Genomic DNA, 17,589 nt, shown 5'->3' on the forward strand with positions numbered 1-17,589 from the left:
ATAGCTCCTCTATTCCTCCTACTTTGGTTTATGTCCGAATTACTGTACATAAAAAACTTGCATAGTTCAAGATGAGCTATCCTTGATGCTATTCTACCTAGTCAATCAGAAGCACAGTGCGTCCACTGCACAAGGTCCTGCATCAGACTATGACAACCTAAATCTAAAAAGAGTACTTAACACCATTGTTTCACAAAGAGTAATGTGGCTTTTAAAAGCAATCAACTTTGCATCTTTATCAGTTATTCCAGTGTTAAATGTCTTAAGATTGTGAGCGTTAAAGGACAATGATGGGTATAATGATTGTGCCACATTAATTAGGAGAGGGGATGAGAGGACACGCTATTTCCCATTGTTCCTGAATAAGAAGCTGGAGCAGGGCCCCTGGGAGCTGTCAAAAACTTGTCTATATCTGGGAGGACCGCACCTGACAGGGAAACCGGAGAGCAGTGAAACACGCTAGCACCCTGTAAGATCTAATGAAGGAGGCCATTGAGTATCTAGCACACTTCCAATGTAAAGTTACGAAAGGTAAATGATGCACACAGGGACTCACCTCTACGAGCCCTTCCCTCTTCAGCAGATGCATGTCGAGGCAGTGTAGGCTTCCAGTCCACGTCAGTCGGCCGACTCCTCCTGCCATCCTCTGATGGAGCTTTCTGGAGCCCAGATCTCCTCTGTCCATTTTCAAGGTGAAGCTGGTCCCCGCTTCGGCCCTCGTCAATCTGATTGTAAACCTGACCGTGCCGGGCCATGTTAGGCTTCCACTCGTTCTCCACATGTACACGAGGGCCCATCACACCGCTTCCTCTCTGTGCTTCTTCCGGCGGCGGTCCAGAACCCCTAGAGGCCTGAACTCTCCGACGACCTCCATCTGAAGGAGATCGGCCCCTATGGTCGTCCGTTTGGGGGAGCCATGTAGGGTTTATCCTATAGTCTGAATCGGAAGGGATTCGGCCCTGGTTGCTCCTTCCAGAACTTTGCCCTGCTCCTCCACTTACAGGCAGAGTGTGACCATTCTTCACGTACGGCTGTTTCAGGTTTTGGGCTGCTCCATCTGCATCTCAAGTAAAAAATGATAATTATTGTTTTATTTGACTTTTTTGGAAAAGCATAGCATTTCTTTCACTGCATGCCTAAATTAAGTATTGGCATGGCAATAGTTAATACATTTTCAATTGCTAAGAATTGATTGTGTGTGTGGCATTGATTGAGGCAACAATGGGGTGAGCTACTTAGTTGCAACCAGTAGTGGTGCTGATTAATTCATCTAAAAATATTTAGGCATTACGAAGCACAACATGACGTCAACTACAGAAAGTTGAGTTACACCAACAGGATTCCTTGAGTTTTTCAGATTAGGCACAAAGACACTGGTGAGGAACGCAACGATTATCAGTATTAATGATAACTGTGGTAAAACTCCTGACGGTTAGTATTACCGTTTTAAATTAAAATGATCGAAAAACCGTGATTGATAGCTGCATTTTGATAAACTCTAAGACTGACTGGTGCCAGCTCACCATCTTAGATAGCAACATTAACATAAGAGGTGTTAACGTTTTCCCCATTAAGAAATGACACACCCTGATCTAAATGTATATAAAGCTATTCAGTTGTGCACATTGAACCTTGAGTGATCGTTCTTTACTCAGAGGAATACGAGAAATAGATGTTTCACCGTGTGTTCAAAGACTGCTTAACAGAGTTTAAAAAAAAAAAAAAAAGTATTATAAATCATTCCAAAAAAAATTCTATTGATGCAGACATTTACCATATTTTTCGGATTCTAAATCGCTCCAGAGTATACGTCACACCGGCCGAAAAAGCATAATAAAGAAGGAAAAAAACATATATACGTCGCACTCGAGTATAAGTCGCATTTTTGGGGGAAATTTATTTGATAAAATCCAACACCAAGAATAGACATTTGAAAGGCAATTTAAAATAAATAAAGAATAGTGAACAACAGGCTGAATAAGTGTACGTTATATGACGCATAAATAACCAACTGAGAACGTGCCTGGTATGTTAATGTAACATATTATGGAAAGAGTCCTTCAAATAACTATAACATATAAAACATGCTATACGTTTACCAAACAATCTGTCACTCCTGATCGCTAAATCCGATGAAATCTTCTTCCTCGTTGTCGCTTCTGGTATGCGCCGCTAGCGTCCTTTCTTTCTGCTGCTCGATCGCCGTTTTCTGCTGCATATTTCACTACGTCTGGCTTGTAATCTGCAGTATATGATTTCCTTTTCGGTGCCATTTTTGTTCAGCCCTTCTCAGTTTTTATAAGTTACCGCCAATGTTGTAGCAGTGTGCTGTGTAGCAGTGTGCTGTGTAGCAGTAGCAATTAGCATCCCATGACGCACAATGCACTTCTGCCATGACCCTCCCCCGCCGAATTCTTATTGGTTGACGCGTGTGTGACGATTGCAGACATTTGCTTCGTCTCTTACGCGAATGAGATAAATAATATTATTTGATATTTTACGGTAATGTGTTAATAATTTCACACATAAGTCGCTCTGGAGTACCGTATTTTTCGGAGTATAAGTCGCACCGGAGTATAAGTCGCACCTGCCGAAAATGCATGATTAAAAAGGAAAAAAACATATAAGTCGCACTGGAGCCCGGCCAAAGTATGAAAAAAAACTGCGACTTATAGTCCGAAAAATACGGTATATGTCGCACCCCCGGCCAAACTATGAAAAAAAACTGTGACTTATAATCCGAAAAATACGGTAGTCAAGTGTCCATACAGAGCCTAAACTCACTATAATTAATTATTAGAAGCTTCATTGTTTACTTTTTGGCCATTTAATTAGCAAATATTTATTGATTTGTGGTTCACAAACATTTAATTTACTAAGCCTAGAACATATTTGTGGGCTGTGTCCCTAAGTGTAATACTTTCCCCTGCATCACATGAATGAGATAAATTGTTTATTTGATACTGACAATAATCAATGGTTGCAGTTTATCCCCACAGTCATGAAAAACATAGTGTGGACAAGGATTAGTGTGTGTGTGTGTGTGTGTGTGTGCGTGTGTGTGTATGTGTTGGTATGCTGAAGGTGCAGCTGTGAGTTTAACAAATGAGCTTCTGCAACAAACCCCCACTGCATTATGATTGCACACACCCCTTTCAAAGCTATGTTTCAGCAGGGAACCATATGTTCCACTTTACTTCAGCTCTACGCATTTAAAAGTAAATCAACATGCCCGAAGAGGCAACGTGGGTCCCCCCTCCAATGGGCTCACCACCCATAGCAGGGGTCATAGAGGTCGGGTGCGATGTGAGCTGGGCGGCAGCCGAAGGCAGGGCACTTGGCGGTCCGATCCTCGGCTACAGAAGCTAGCTCTTGGGACGTGGAACGTCACCTCGCTGGGGGGGAAGGAGCCTGAGCTAGTGCACGAAGTGGAGAAGTTCCGGCTAGATATAGTCGGACTCACTTCGACGCACAGCAAGGGCTCTGGAACCAGTTCTCTCGAGAGGGGCTGGACTCTCTTCCACTCTGGCGTTGCCGGCAGTGAGAGGCGACGGGCTGGGGTGGCAATTCTTGTTTCCCCCCGGCTCAGAGCCTGTACGTTGGAGTTCAACCCGGTGGACGAGAGGGTAGCTTCCCTCCGCCTTCGGGTGGGGGAACGGGTCCTGACTGTGGTTTGCGCTTACGCGCCAAGCCGCAGTTCAGAGTACCCACCCTTTTTGGATTCACTCGAGGGAGTACTTGAGAGTGCTCCCCCGGGTGATTCCCTCGTGCTACTGGGGGACTTCAATGCTCATGTTGGCAACGACAGTGAAACCTGGAGAGGTGTGATTGGGAAGAATGGCTGCCCGGATCTGAACCCGAGCGGTGTTTTGTTATTGGACTTTTGTGCCCGACACAGATTGTCCATAACGAACACCATGTTCAAACATAAGGATGTCCATATGTGCACTTGGCACCAGGACACCCTAGGCCGCAGTTCCATGATCGACTTTGTAGTTGTGTCATCGGATTTGCGGCCTCATGTTTTGGACACTCGGGTGAAGAGAGGGGCGGAGCTTTCTACCGATCACCACCTGGTGGTGAGTTGGCTGCTATGGTGGGGGAGGATGCTGGACAGACCTGGCAGGCCCAAACGCATTGTGAGGGTTTGCTGGGAACGTCTGGCAGAGTCTCCTGTCAGAGAGAGTTTCAATTCCCACCTCCGGAACGACTTTGAACATGTCACGAGGGAGGTGCTGGACATTGAGTCCGAATGGACCATGTTCCGCGCCTCTATTGTCGAGGCGGCTGATTGGAGCTGTGGCCGCAAGGTAGTTGGTGCTTGTCGTGGCGGTAATCCTAGAACCCGTTGGTGGACACCGGCGGTGAGGGATGCCGTCAAGCTGAAGAAGGAGTCCTATCGGGTTCTTTTGGCTCATAGGACTCCTGAGGCAGCGGACAGGTACCGACAGGCCAAGCGGTCTGCGACTTCAGCGGTCGCAGAGGCAAAAACTCGGACATGGGAAGAGTTCGGGGAAGCCATGGAAAACGACTTCCGGACGGCTTCGAAGCAATTCTGGACCACCATCCGCCGCCTCAGGAAGGGGAAGCAGTGCAGTGTCAACACCGTGTATGGTGGGGATGGTGCTCTGCTGACCTCGACTGCGGATGTTGTGGATCGGTGGAGAGAATACTTCGAAGACCTCCTCAATCCTACCAGCACGTCTTCCTATGAGGAAGCAGGGCCTGTGGAATCTGAGGTGGGCTCTCCTATTTCTGGGGCTGAGGTTGCCGAGGTAGTTAAAAAGCTCCTCGGTGGCAAGGCCCCGGGGGTGGATGAGATCCGCCCGGAGTTCCTTAAGGCTCTGGATGTTGTGGGGCTGTCTTGGTTGACAAGACTCTGCAACATCGCGTGGACATCGGGGGCGGTACCTCTGGATTGGCAGACCGGGGTGGTGGTTCCTCTCTTTAAGAAGGGGAACCGGAGGGTGTGTTCCAACTATCGTGGGATCACACTCCTCAGCCTTCCCGGTAAAGTCTATTCAGGTGTACTGGAGAGGAGGCTACGCCGGATAGTCGAACCTCGGATTCAGGAGGAACAGTGTGGTTTTCGTCCTGGTCGTGGAACTGTGGACCAGCTCTATACTCTCGGCAGGGTCCTTGAGGGTGCATGGGAGTTTGCCCAACCAGTCTACATGTGCTTTGTGGACTTGGAGAAGGCATTCGACCGTGTACCCCGGGAAGTCCTGTGGGGAGTGCTCAGAGAGTATGGGGTAACGGACTGTCTTATTGTGGCAGTTCGCTCCCTGTATAATCAGTGTCAGAGCTTGGTCCGCATTGCTGGCAGTAAGTCGGACACGTTTCCAGTGAGGGTTGGACTCCGCCAAGGCTGCCCTTTGTCACCGATTCTGTTCATAACCTTTATGGACAGAATTTCTAGGCGCAGTCAGGGCGTTGAGGGTATCTGGTTTGGTGGCTGCAGGATTAGGTCTCTGCTATTTGCAGATGTTGTGGTCCTGATGGCTTCCTCCGGCCAAGATCTTCAGCTCTCACTGGATCGGTTCGCAGCCGAGTGTGAAGCGACTGGGATGGGAATCAGCACCTCCAAGTCCGAGTCCATGGTTCTCGCCCGGAAAAGGGTGGAGTGCCATCTCCGGGTTGGGGAGGAGATCTTGCCCCAAGTGGAGGAGTTCAAGTATCTCGGAGTCTTGTTCACGAGTGGGGGAAGAGTGGATCGTGAGATCGACAGGCGGATCGGTGCGGCGTCTTCAGTAATGCGGACACTGTATCGATCCGTTGTAGTGAAGAAGGAGCTGAGCCGGAAGGCAAAGCTCTCGATTTACCGGTCGATCTACGTTCCCATCCTCACCTATGGTCATGAGCTTTGGGTCATGACCGAAAGGACAAGATCACGGGTACAAGCGGCCGAAATGAGTTTCCTCCGCCGAGTGGCGGGGCTCTCCCTTAGAGATAGGGTGAGAAGCTCTGTCATTCGGGGGGAGCTCAAAGTAAAGCCGCTGCTCCTCCACATCGAGAGGAGCCAGATGAGGTGGTTCGGGCATCTGGTCAGGATGCCACCCGAACGCCTCCCTAGGAAGGTGTTTCGGGCACGTCCGACCGGTAGGAGGCCACGGGGAAGACCCAGGACACGCTGGGAAGACTATCTCTCCCGGCTGGCCTGGGAACGCCTCGGCATCCCCCGGGAGGAGCTGGACGAAGTGGCTGGGGAGAGGGAAGTCTGGGCTTCCCTGCTTAAGCTGCTGCCCCCGCGACCCGACCTCGGATAAGCGGAAGAAGATGGATGGATGGATGGATCAACATGCAAGGTAAAAGGACAGTTGACATTTTCTAAATAAGTCACTGACACCAGGGGGTGGCGTCAGGAATATGTGCAACAAACAAAAATATCATCTAGACTTAAAAGGACTAATATTTTACTCTTTTCAAGGCCTAGTCGGTCACTTTTCTTCCCATTACAGTGCTAGATGTGACTACAGTGTTCCTGCCATAATGTACTGATGACTTCACTTTGCCAACCGCGTGGGTGCAACAGCATCAGAACTGCTACTTTAGAAAGGGCAGATAAAGACGCTGCTGTGCAAAGATCAGAAGAATCACAGAGAGACTTGTACCATTGTCCGGAACCTCCTTCAGCAATCCCCGTTCTATTAGCTCCTGACGGGTACGCCTCGTCGACATTCTTCTCTCCAGTTCTGCCATTAAGACAAAAATATATGCACCATTAAATGGTAACACATTGAGAAATGTGACTATGTTACATAATTTAATGATGATAGTTACAAGGCCCCGAAACAAGAAGGTATCATACTCGTGCCTGTCATTGTTCAAGGTACACTACAAGCCACATCAGAGCCATAGCAGAAAATCAGACGAGCCTTCTGTCATGATCACACAAGACAGTTTCGACTTGGTTTGATATTTTCTTGTGTTTTGTATTATTTCCTGTCATGGTGCTCCTATCTTGGTTGTTCTTTCAGTTAGGTTACTTGTTTTGCTGCACCTTCACTTCCTGTTGTATCCTTTCATCACACCCGTTTTCCTTGCCAGTGCTGGATCTTTGTACCTCAACATTTGTCTTCTCTGCACCTCCATGCTCCACTAGATTTGTTTTGCAAAATGTGTTTTTCCTCATTAAACTGACTTCTTGCCTGCACATCGCACCCCTTAATCTGTATGCTGAGGTCCAGACCAGAGAACACAACACCTATGCGATTTACACTGAACCTAGCTATATTATATTTTCACAACTGTGTGCACTTAAAACCAGCCACACAGCATCCGGCAATCAGATAATTAGATGCGTGACGACATCAGCAACAGCGTCCGGTGTGACATATAAAATATATGTTGAACAGCGACAATTGCTTTAAAAAAGTTAACAAGGATTAATAAGTGTGAAATGTCACACCAATATCCCCACATTCCTGGTAAATGGTATGACTCTGCCTTTGTTACACAGCTTTGATACGACCTCCAAAAGTAAAATATTGAAGGTACAACTACATCCTCCCAATCGGTGTCAGTGCTGTTTATACAGAACAGTGAAAAGAAAAAGCTTTCCATAAACAACAAATTCACAAATCAAACCTTCTGATGCTTCTTTGAACTTCTCGCTGCTTTTCTTCTTTCGCCATTTCCACGGTTTGAAAATGTTGCCAAGACTGGAAAACTTTCCCTTGCGTTTTGGGGGAGGGGTGCTTTCTCCCGTGCTGCTCGCCTCTGCCACCATCGTGCTGTGGTGCTGCTCGTCTTCTTCATCATCTGAAATTAAAGCATGCGGGTTATACAAGTTGGCACTTGTAGAACACAAGACATTTCCTTATAATCCTGTTAAGAGGAAAAGAACACCAAACTAACATTTTGTGTCCCAGTTGTTTAATCTTGCAAGCTGATCATGACAAACTAGTCTGCTTTAGTTCATCTTAAAATTGATGACACACATTAGCATTTGGAGTGAAACCTCTGATGCTAGATGACTCTCAAATTGTATAATTGGGAGGGACCACAGTTTTGGTCAAAAGATATGTCTCTAATGTGACATAAAAAAACAAACTTTATAGGCCCTTTTCCAATGCAGGAACTTTTTCCAGAACTTACCCCTTTACCCTGGTAAATAGAGTTCCCCCTGTTTTTCCACCAAAAACTACTCAGGTAGATTTAGTTCCACAGGAACTATTTTTAATTCCGAGTAGCGAGATGGGACTTTCAAATAGTTCCAGGAACTTGGGGGGGGGGGGGCGCTGTACGATTGACCACTGATTGGTTGAACACAGTTTGGGACGTTCCTAAAAAATATATTTTTCGAACACACGACCGCCATTACAGTATACGAGGACAACTTGTTTATGTCTTATTTCTTGTATATTTATATTACAACATACTTGACAACAGAGAGAAAGAGGAAAACATGAACTTTTGTAAGGGCATATTTGTGCTAAAGAACAGTGACCAGTGAAACTATCTGGCAGTGTTTATACTCAGCCGTAGTCTTTATACTCTATGCAGTTTAACAACATTTATATTTTTTTTGAAAACTTCATTTCAATACACAAAGCTACGAGAAGTGGACAGACTCTTTTAAAATTATTTACAGATAAGCATGAAGTATTCAGCTGGACCCAAAGTGGCAACCTCAGCTGCTTAGTATTCTGAGACTTTGTTGGATAAATGTGAAATAACAGAGGCAGTACAAGAGTGGAACAAAGTTATATCACATCAAATGTTCACTTTTTACTTTGTTACATTACATGTTGTAAAAAGTCAGCGAAGGTCCATTTATGTAGATATTAGCCTCAATCCGAGTGAACGCTAAATCCGATGTTTTTGTGTCATCACCATGATATAAAGAGATATGTATTCTTTATACAGTGGAACATCGATTTAAGAAATGAATTGGTTCCTGAACATGGTTCACCAACCGAAACGTTTGTATTGTAAAGCAGAATTCCCCATAAGAATCTATGTAAAGGCAAATAATTGGTTCTATATACATTATAGTCTCACTTTGAAGAGACTATAATGTACAGTATATATACTGTACATATTTATCAAACAAACATAAGCTCAAAAATCTATTATTCAAACAACAAAAACAGACAGCTGAAATGTCAACAAGCGTACACACGACCTTGTTGCTACAATTTTTTTAAAACTTGTTTTGTTCTATTTTCGGCATACAGCAAGCAACAATAGAAGAATGTAAACACAAGACAGACAAGAGTGTAGGTTGAGAAAGGAGGGGATAAGGAGTGGGGGAGTGTGGGCTGCCTTACAGTTCCAAAAGATAGTCCTCTTCTTCTGGTGTTCCCTCTTCTCTTTTCCTCTTGGTGTTGGTTCCATTCGGGGCCACTGGGCCTCACATGTTCCTCGCTGCACCAGAAATTTGTCCAGTGTGCCTTGCTTTTGGCGCCGCTTTAAAATCTGTCTGTTGTGCGTCCTAATGTTGTCATTAAAAAAGGTTGAGGGTTGGCCACTGCCTTGTACGGAAATGTGCTCAACACAACACCCTGAATGTTCTCCCACCAACCGCACATTTATTTAATATTAGCTGACGGGCTATCCACTGTGGTCTCCTCTTCTGCCCCCAATGAAAGCTCCTCCACTGTTTCTTTGTGTTGCTCCTCATGAAGACAGAGAAGCTCCTTTGTTGTCAGCTCGGTGTTCTGTTCCTCCACCAACTCCTCCATTTCAAGCCCCATCGTACTACCGAGGGATAAACATTCCTCCACAAATGATGCAGCAGGCGCATGTTCGACTTCGGTGGTGTCCCTCTACGCAACAGATGCAGGCCACAGCTTCCTCCAGGCAGTGTTAAGAGTCCTTCGTGTCACACCATTCCACGCCTAGTCAATAAATCCCCAACAAGTCAGGATGTTAAAACGATCCTTTCAAAAATCTTGACGGGTTAGCTGTGTGTCTGATGTGATTTCAAAACATCGCTGGAATAAGGCCTTTGTCTTTGTCAGTTTTTTCAAGTTGGTAATAACCAGCTCGTCCATGGGCTAAATGAGAGGAGTGGCGTTGAGCAGCAAAAACTTTACGGTAATGAACGAGAACTTCTCCAGCAGAGCATCTTCCTTGCCGGGGGGATGGACAGGTGCATTGTACATTAGGAACACTGTCTTGAGTGGCAAGTGTTCGTTCAACACATTTTTTATTTATTTGGGAGCCCAACACACTGTTTATCCATTCCATGAAGATCAGCCTTGTCACCCATGCCTTCTTCCACATAATGCTCAAAGTGAATTTTTTTTTAACATTCTGGGAGTTTCTGAATGGTACACAAGTAGCGGCTTAACATTGCAGTCCATGAAAGCATTAGCACAAACTAGCAAAGGGATGTGATCTTTCATCTGCTTGTGTCCCAGTAATGCCTTACCCTTAGCTGTAATGTAGGTCCGCATAGACATCTTTTCCCAAAAAAGCCCAGTCTCGTCAAAGTTAAACACTTGCTGCGGGACAAAGCCGCCTTGGGCGATAAAATCTTCATAGTGCCTGACAAACTCCTCTGCGGCAGATTTTTTTCCCGCAGCTAGCAGCCTCGCCATGGTGCACCACCTTGTGGCTACTCGACCTCTTTTTGAATTTCGAACCAGCCATGGCTCACCTTAAATTTTTCTCACATGCTCGTTCCAAGATGGTCACCTCTGGCCATCAGATTGCCATATAAATGGCAAGCTTTTTCGCAGATGATAGCCTCGGAAATGCTATTACCCGCTAGCCGTTTCTCATTAATCCAAACGAGAAGCAGCTTTTCTATTTGGTCCTGTGTTTTCTTTCTGTCATTTCGAAGATACTTAACCCCTTTTGCAAAGTCTGCAACCATATAAAATGTCCCATTTTTAAATTATGGTTTCAATAGTGGATTTGTTCCTTCCGTACTTGCGAGCCAAATCTGAAATCTGTGCACCGTAGGCCTACTACTTGCAAATTGTTTTTAAGTCGAGAGTGATTCTCTCCTCCTTTCCAGGCTTTGTTGGCTTTTTATGGACCCATGTTGAGTAACAAAACAGACAGAGCTTTGTGAATGGTGAGAAAAGAAACACGCGGTGAAGCAGACAAAATGCGACCAGGTAATGCTGGCATAATGTAAACAGAGAAAAAGGTGGGTCCGTCTCTTCAAAATGACGGTGTACAGAACATAAGCAGGATGTGATTTAGGGGGCCCGCCTCTCCAAAATGGTTGTAACGCATATGCAGGAAGTAATGTCATTGAAATGGCAGCGCCCTAAGGCTTTTAGCGAGTCACAAGAAAAAAAAATATGAATGAATAGATGAATCGTGCACCGAGACATGGTTGACCCACAGAGGCATATTTAGCTCAATCTAAACGTTCTTTAACTGAAAAGGTTGCAAATAGAGGCGTTCGTAGATCAAGGTTCCACTGTATATTGTAATTTACAGCTGAAATGGGCTATAAGGAATCGCCTGATAGTCATGACTTCATCATTTACTGAGGGGACGACTTTCTGACTGTTGGACACTGAGGACAAAAGCCTGTCTTTTTATGAACAATTGAGTACACTTTGTTTTTAAATCATCATATTGATTTGTATCTTATTGGTTTGTATTTAATTCCTATTAATGTAGAAATATACAAAACCACTCCTCCATACATCATCAGACTGGTTAGTATAAGCTACCCTGAACTGTGAAATGCGGTAGAAACACAAACCACACACTTCTACAGGAACCTATAGTTCCAGAAACCCCGTTCGGCAGGGTCCGTGCCCGTCTCTTCCTGCTTCACGCTGTGGGATTTGTGTTGGTGGCTTGATGCGGGGGAAGAGCGGCCCTCTTCTTTGGCGTGGGTGCTGTGGCTCGGTTGTGTGTTTGTACAGGTTTGGATTGGGGGGTGGAGTTTCTTGGTGGGGGGGTGGTGTTGTCTCATGTTTGGGTGTTGGCATTTGGGCTGACTGCCGGACTGGCGCTTGCTGGTTTCCATGGTCTTTTCGGAGTGTTGTTTTGGTCGTGGTTTTTCCGGTCGTTTTAATTTGATTGGGTGGTGCTGGTTGTCGGGGATATTGCAACCGTTGTTTTTGCTGCCGTTTTTTTGTGGTGCAGGCGCCCGTGGCTACTGGGTCCGGTGCGAGGGGGTGGCCACTGTTGTGGTTTGTGGCAGCTCGGGCGTGTAGTGGTTGTCGGGACTGGCGGACTTGCCGTCTTCGTTTATAGTCGTGTTGGTTGGCTTGTTGGGTCTTGGCCCGGGCCTGCCCCCGCACTCTGCCACGCCGGCTTTCACGCCCAATGTGGTGCCGACGTCTGAGTGTGGACTTGTCGTGGGTTGTCCTTGGGGGGGTCACGCGGCCAGACCTGTGAGAGGAGGGGGGAATGGATCGGCTGGTTCTCGGTGGACAGCATCGCTGCTTTGCCGGCTTATGTATGGATTTGTTTATTTATTATTGTTACACACGCACACATGCATATAATCATGTATCATAAAACATATATTAATGTTGTCCCTCTAGGGGAAACTGAGTGAAACAAAGCAGACTGATAAAGCTTAACTTAGTTATACTATAACAATCTACAAGGTTAATATAGTTCGCTTCTCTTTCTTCACCTCCATTTATCTGCAATTCAAGTTTTCATTACATTTATGTATTGTTGCATTTGAAACAATTGTCTTGTTAGTGGTAATTATTATTATTATTATTGTTCATTATCAATAGTGCTATTTATTTTGGTATTTGTATTGCTCCATTTGTAGTGCAATAATGTTCATTGTCATTTCTATGTTATTAATATTTACTTCTTTGTTATCGCATCATATTTGTACATATCGTATTTGCTGATGTAGTTATGTTGTTGTTGTTGTTGTTGTTGTTGTTGTTGTCTCTCTGTCTTATCCCCCACTTGTCCCCACAATTTCCTTTTTCTTCTTCTTTCTATCCCAATCCTGCTCCGGTCCGGCTACGCAAAACATTACATAAGGTAAATCCATTTAGTAAAGCCAAATACAAATAAGGCAACAAAAGAAGTATCCCACACTTATTTTGTAAAGTAAATCTGTACAGCAAATATGGACATCTACATCAACAATATGATTTGCCTGGACAAAACAATAATAAAAAAGAATGGTTCCAAGAAGTTAAAGTGGAAAAAGGCCTAATGTCATGTATGACGACATCACGTAGGATGTCGGAATATCGTGCAGAACTTCAGCAAATCCAGCAAAACATTTTCTTAGCAAGTAAAGCTGATACTTTTTGCCAACCCGTCAATTGTGATCGACCAGTCACAATTGACAGAACTTCAGCAAATCTAGCAAAACATTTTCTTAGCAAGTAAAGCTGATACTTTTATTAAGACCAGGGGTTGCCAACCCGTCAATTGTGATCGACCAGTCAAGCTTTGGGACTCTAATGGTAGATTCCACAAATAATAAGAAAATGTTTACATTATCACATCACTGCCCTTCCCTACCGGAGAGTGACCGACAGACCAGCCAACAGGCACCTATTAACCCCTGAACATGTCAGCAAGACTTGCCGCTCTTCAGGGAGTCCAGTCATGCACCATGCCGGCCCCAGCCTCGAGCTCAGTCGTCAAAAACCAGACAATGCTCCCGAACTGATGTGCCGAAGCACGCCACACACCGGCTTACTGCGCAAACACGCTTTGCATGACATTGATATCTGAAAAAATAATTGCGCTGCAGCAACAACTTACTGCAGCATGAACACTCCCCTTCTCTCCTCAACCACCATTGCTCTTATCGTGACAAGATGCTTAATCTTGCCTCGGTTCACAGCAGAGACTAGGAATCTTGGGCTCAAAAGGGTTGGTGATCACTGATTTTAACATATTGGACATAGAAAGGTTCCTCCAACAGCCAAAGTAATTGTAGGAAAAGTAATGGTCAAATAAAATGGGAAGTGGAACCATGGTGAGAAACAACATCTACTGTTAAACACCATACTATTGTTATCACAACACAAAAGTTAGATTTTTATACGATGAAGAAGAAATTGTGCACTGTTAAGCATGAATATCTAAGGGTGAGAGGATGCTCATATTGTTTTAACTCCTTGCAAGATAATAAATACATGTTCATTTCACAAAGCTTGGATATCTAAAATAAACCGAAGGGGCATGATAAACACAGCTTTACCAAAAGCATCAATATTCTGACAGTACATCATGTTCCTATTACTGTATATTAATAACCAAGCAAATCTGTCGCTTCAAACTAGGTGGGCTACAGTATTCTCATTGAATACTGTTATTATCTTTAGCTCAGAGTTCTCAAGCACTGAGTGTGCTTTGGCAGGAAGATGCTGAGAGATTACATTGTACGTAGACACTCAGCATATCCACAGTTAACAAGAAAGGTCTGATGCTGGCGTTCTGCCAGAGTTCACGAACATTCCTTGGCTTGGCGGAGACTTGTACCTTATCAGACTTCCAGTTCGCACTCCCTCAAAAGAGAAACAAGGCCTGCACATGGATGAGCTCATGGACCACAAATGACTGTCAATCATATTATATGCAACAAACCCTTAAGAAAAAACAGTTGCAAGTGTACAGTCATGATTAAAAACTCTGCACTGGTGATTGATAGGCCTAATGAGTGCAAGACAAATGACAGAAGTGAAGTGAATTATATTTATATAGCGCTTTTCTCTAGTGACTCAAAGCGCTTTTACATAGCGAAACCCAATATCTAAGTTACATTTAAACCAGTGTGGGCGGCACTGGGAGCAGGTGGGTAAAGTGTCTTGCCCAAGGACACAACAGCAGTGACTATGATGGCAGAAGCGGGGATCGAACCTGGAACCCTCAAGTTGCTGGTACGGCCACTCTATGCTGAGAGTTTAAATGTCGGTGCTGTGAATGGGCGCAGCTGCTGCTTCAACCAGGATAATGTTTACTTTTGCTAAGAGAACATGCTCTTATACAAAACATCTGGTCCAATGCATAAAATTGTGTCCAAAACTATATGGACAATGACAGTGTTTTGGGTTTTTTCCACCTTTCTACAATACCACAATGAATTAGTAAAAAAAAGTTGAGGTGTAAATGAAATGAAAAGGTTCAGCTATAAGTTGAGAGGTTTCACAAAAACATGCAATATCAAGCCAGAGTATACCTGCAGAGCAGAGTATATCTCTATTAGCAAAAGCAGAAATGCATGCAAAAAAGCACACGCATTGTAATTTACTTGGCTTAAAATCTTCTGCAGACTTTTTCACCTGCTGCTTGTTTGTGGGTCTTGCTGCCTTTACTTTGTCTTCAAGCCAAGCATGCTTAGAAGGGTGTCCAAACTTTTTCCACTAAAGGCCGCATTCAGAAAAAATTACTTAACTTTTGTGAATTAAACGCAGGTCAAGATTTGCTTAACAGTTTAGTATACAGTATTTAGAGAATAACTATATCTCACATGTGTACAGTAGGTGACAAAGCAAATAGTAATATAAATCTTAGCTTAGAGGTGGCAAAAGTGCAGCCCTGGGGGTAACAAAGCCCTCATCACAACATTACGACTGTCATGTTTGTTGTTCGCAAGCACATGCCTAAAATAACAAATTGCATTTAAAAGTCGATGGAAAAATTAGAGCCATTAAATGTGTACACTTTATAATCCAACTCGCCAAAGAATCGTTAAGATAGTCGACTAGTCATCAACTATCAAAATAGTTGTTAGTTGCAGCCCTAAAAGTACAATAGTAGTAGTAGTAGAATAAATATAATAAGACTAAGTTATATGCTGTGTTAAGAGCACACAAATCAGGGAAAAAAGACAAATGCACCCCTCTTCTCCTTTGTTGGATCCAGTACTGTATATTGTTTCACAGAGAATTTTAATTGTGAATTCATATAAATAATGTTGAGCTGTTAATATTAATTTGTGTACTCATTTATAAGACTATAGATGGTGAATGTAGAGGTGTTATTGTTTGGGCCAAAAGTACTACAATCCCATGATCCTGCAGGAATGAAGGCAGGAAGTTCCATCCATCCATTTTCTACCGCTTATTCCCTTCGGGGTCGCGAAGTTGATGAAAGAAAATATATTGTTGAAAATATTGTTATCATGATACACGAAAGCCATTGAATGTACTAACGAGATCTTGTTAACCTGACATCTTTGTAATATAGAGAACAAGTCAACCGACATCCTGTCTTCTCTTTGAAGTGTCATCAAGTGTAGAAATTACTACATCCTTTTCTTGTTTGTTGGTAAATTTACACCACATACAAATTGTGTTGCGTGAATGTGAGCGATTTACAGAATCAGAATCAGATTTATTGCCCAAGTATGTTTAACAAGAATTTGACTTGGTAGACTATGCTGTGCTCTCTTACTCAAATGCAAGAAACAACTACGAGAGAGTGCAGTCCCAGTGAGAACCTGTCGGTGTCGTCAATACTGTTGTCGGGCGGATTTTTATTAGTTGCACTCATTTAACAATTAATCAAAGCAACATAAAATAAATTGAAGCTTTTCTCTAATCAAATTAAACGATCAAGCGTTGTAGTCCTACAGTAGCTGTTTGTATGTACCTGTATGTATGTACCCTGTAATTGAGCCTCTTGCCCAAAGTCAGCTCTGACAGGCTACAGCTACCCCATGACCCTAATTACAACAAGCAGTATAGACAATGAATACATATAATTTACAATTGTGCTAATTGTCCAAATAATTGTGAGGTAATCTTCAAAAAATTTAATTGATTCTTAAATGGAAGAATATACCTGTATATATCTTGTAAAATATTTGAAAGCCTACACAACAATCTTGGTTGTATTCGAAATCCTTGTGAAAAAAAACTTTGTCACTGTACAAACATTTCTGGTCCTATCATACAGGATGTCTTGGTGGCATTAATATCTTGCAGCTTGATTCAAACAATGTAAGCCTACATTGCTGAAGCAGATTACTTAGTCAAAGATTGAGCAAACACAAGGGCACAATTACAAATTCTAACTCTTCCAAGAGGTTAACCTTTTAGCCGTAAAGTTGATATTCACAGAGAGCCCTCGTTGTCTGTAACACATCCCAAGCACAACAAATATATAACTAATGTATCTTTAAATGTTTGGGTCCCTATATCTTAAAAGATCAAACACATTGGTAATAAAATAATTTTACCTGGCAGGTGGCTGTTCAGTGTCCAGCTTCCATGGTGGCGGCTTTTAAAACAGCATGCCATGGGAAAGCAGCAGAATACTTCCAGCAATCTCAAATGCAACATAATTAGTAATACTCCAACACTTGAATCAGCATAGACAAAAAATTTCACCAAGGCTGGAAGCAGGAAACTGTTTAAATTAAAATCAGAGCTGGATGAGGTTCAAGGAACACGTCGACACTGAGGAAATCCAGCGTATATTGGCGTAGTACAACTCGGGAGGACTCGGACCAGCTGCCATAACATCCCGATAAAGCATTGCAGTCGCCCTGCGTTTCAAATGTTTGTCACACGGTTGACTGCAGTGTCAAAAGAGCCTGTGTCACAGTGGCTCAGCTGAAGCCAGTCAAGCAGGATAAAAGCAGGCTGTGCCAGGCCAGCACACATAGAACTAGCTCTGCAGAGGTGACGACTGCTCAGCCAGGGAAGTAGGCATCCATTTGAGAAAGATGAC

At 43.8% G+C, this 17,589-nt stretch overlaps 1 protein-coding gene across 10 annotated transcripts in view; it reads right to left on the reverse strand.

Moving 5' to 3' along the window:
* Positions 1 to 17,589, reverse strand: part of phactr4b (phosphatase and actin regulator 4b) — a 66,942-nt gene that overhangs the window by 25,736 nt on the left and 23,617 nt on the right. For 5 of the 10 annotated variants that reach the window (XM_072912989.1, XM_072912987.1, XM_072912988.1 and 2 more), the window contains 3 exons: positions 7,588 to 7,761; positions 6,612 to 6,692; positions 557 to 1,063 (listed from right to left, as the gene is read on the reverse strand). In XM_072912989.1, coding sequence (XP_072769090.1) covers positions 557 to 1,063; positions 6,612 to 6,692; positions 7,588 to 7,761 — 762 coding nt within the window. Of the gene's footprint in view, positions 1 to 556; positions 1,064 to 6,611; positions 6,693 to 7,587; positions 7,762 to 17,095; positions 17,555 to 17,589 lie in introns of those variants that run through there. The other 5 variants (XM_072912983.1, XM_072912982.1, XM_072912984.1 and 2 more) reach the window with 5 other exon arrangements.

This window comes from Nerophis lumbriciformis, linkage group LG04 (genome assembly GCF_033978685.3).
Source record: "Nerophis lumbriciformis linkage group LG04, RoL_Nlum_v2.1, whole genome shotgun sequence".
NCBI lineage: Eukaryota > Metazoa > Chordata > Actinopteri > Syngnathiformes > Syngnathidae > Nerophis > Nerophis lumbriciformis.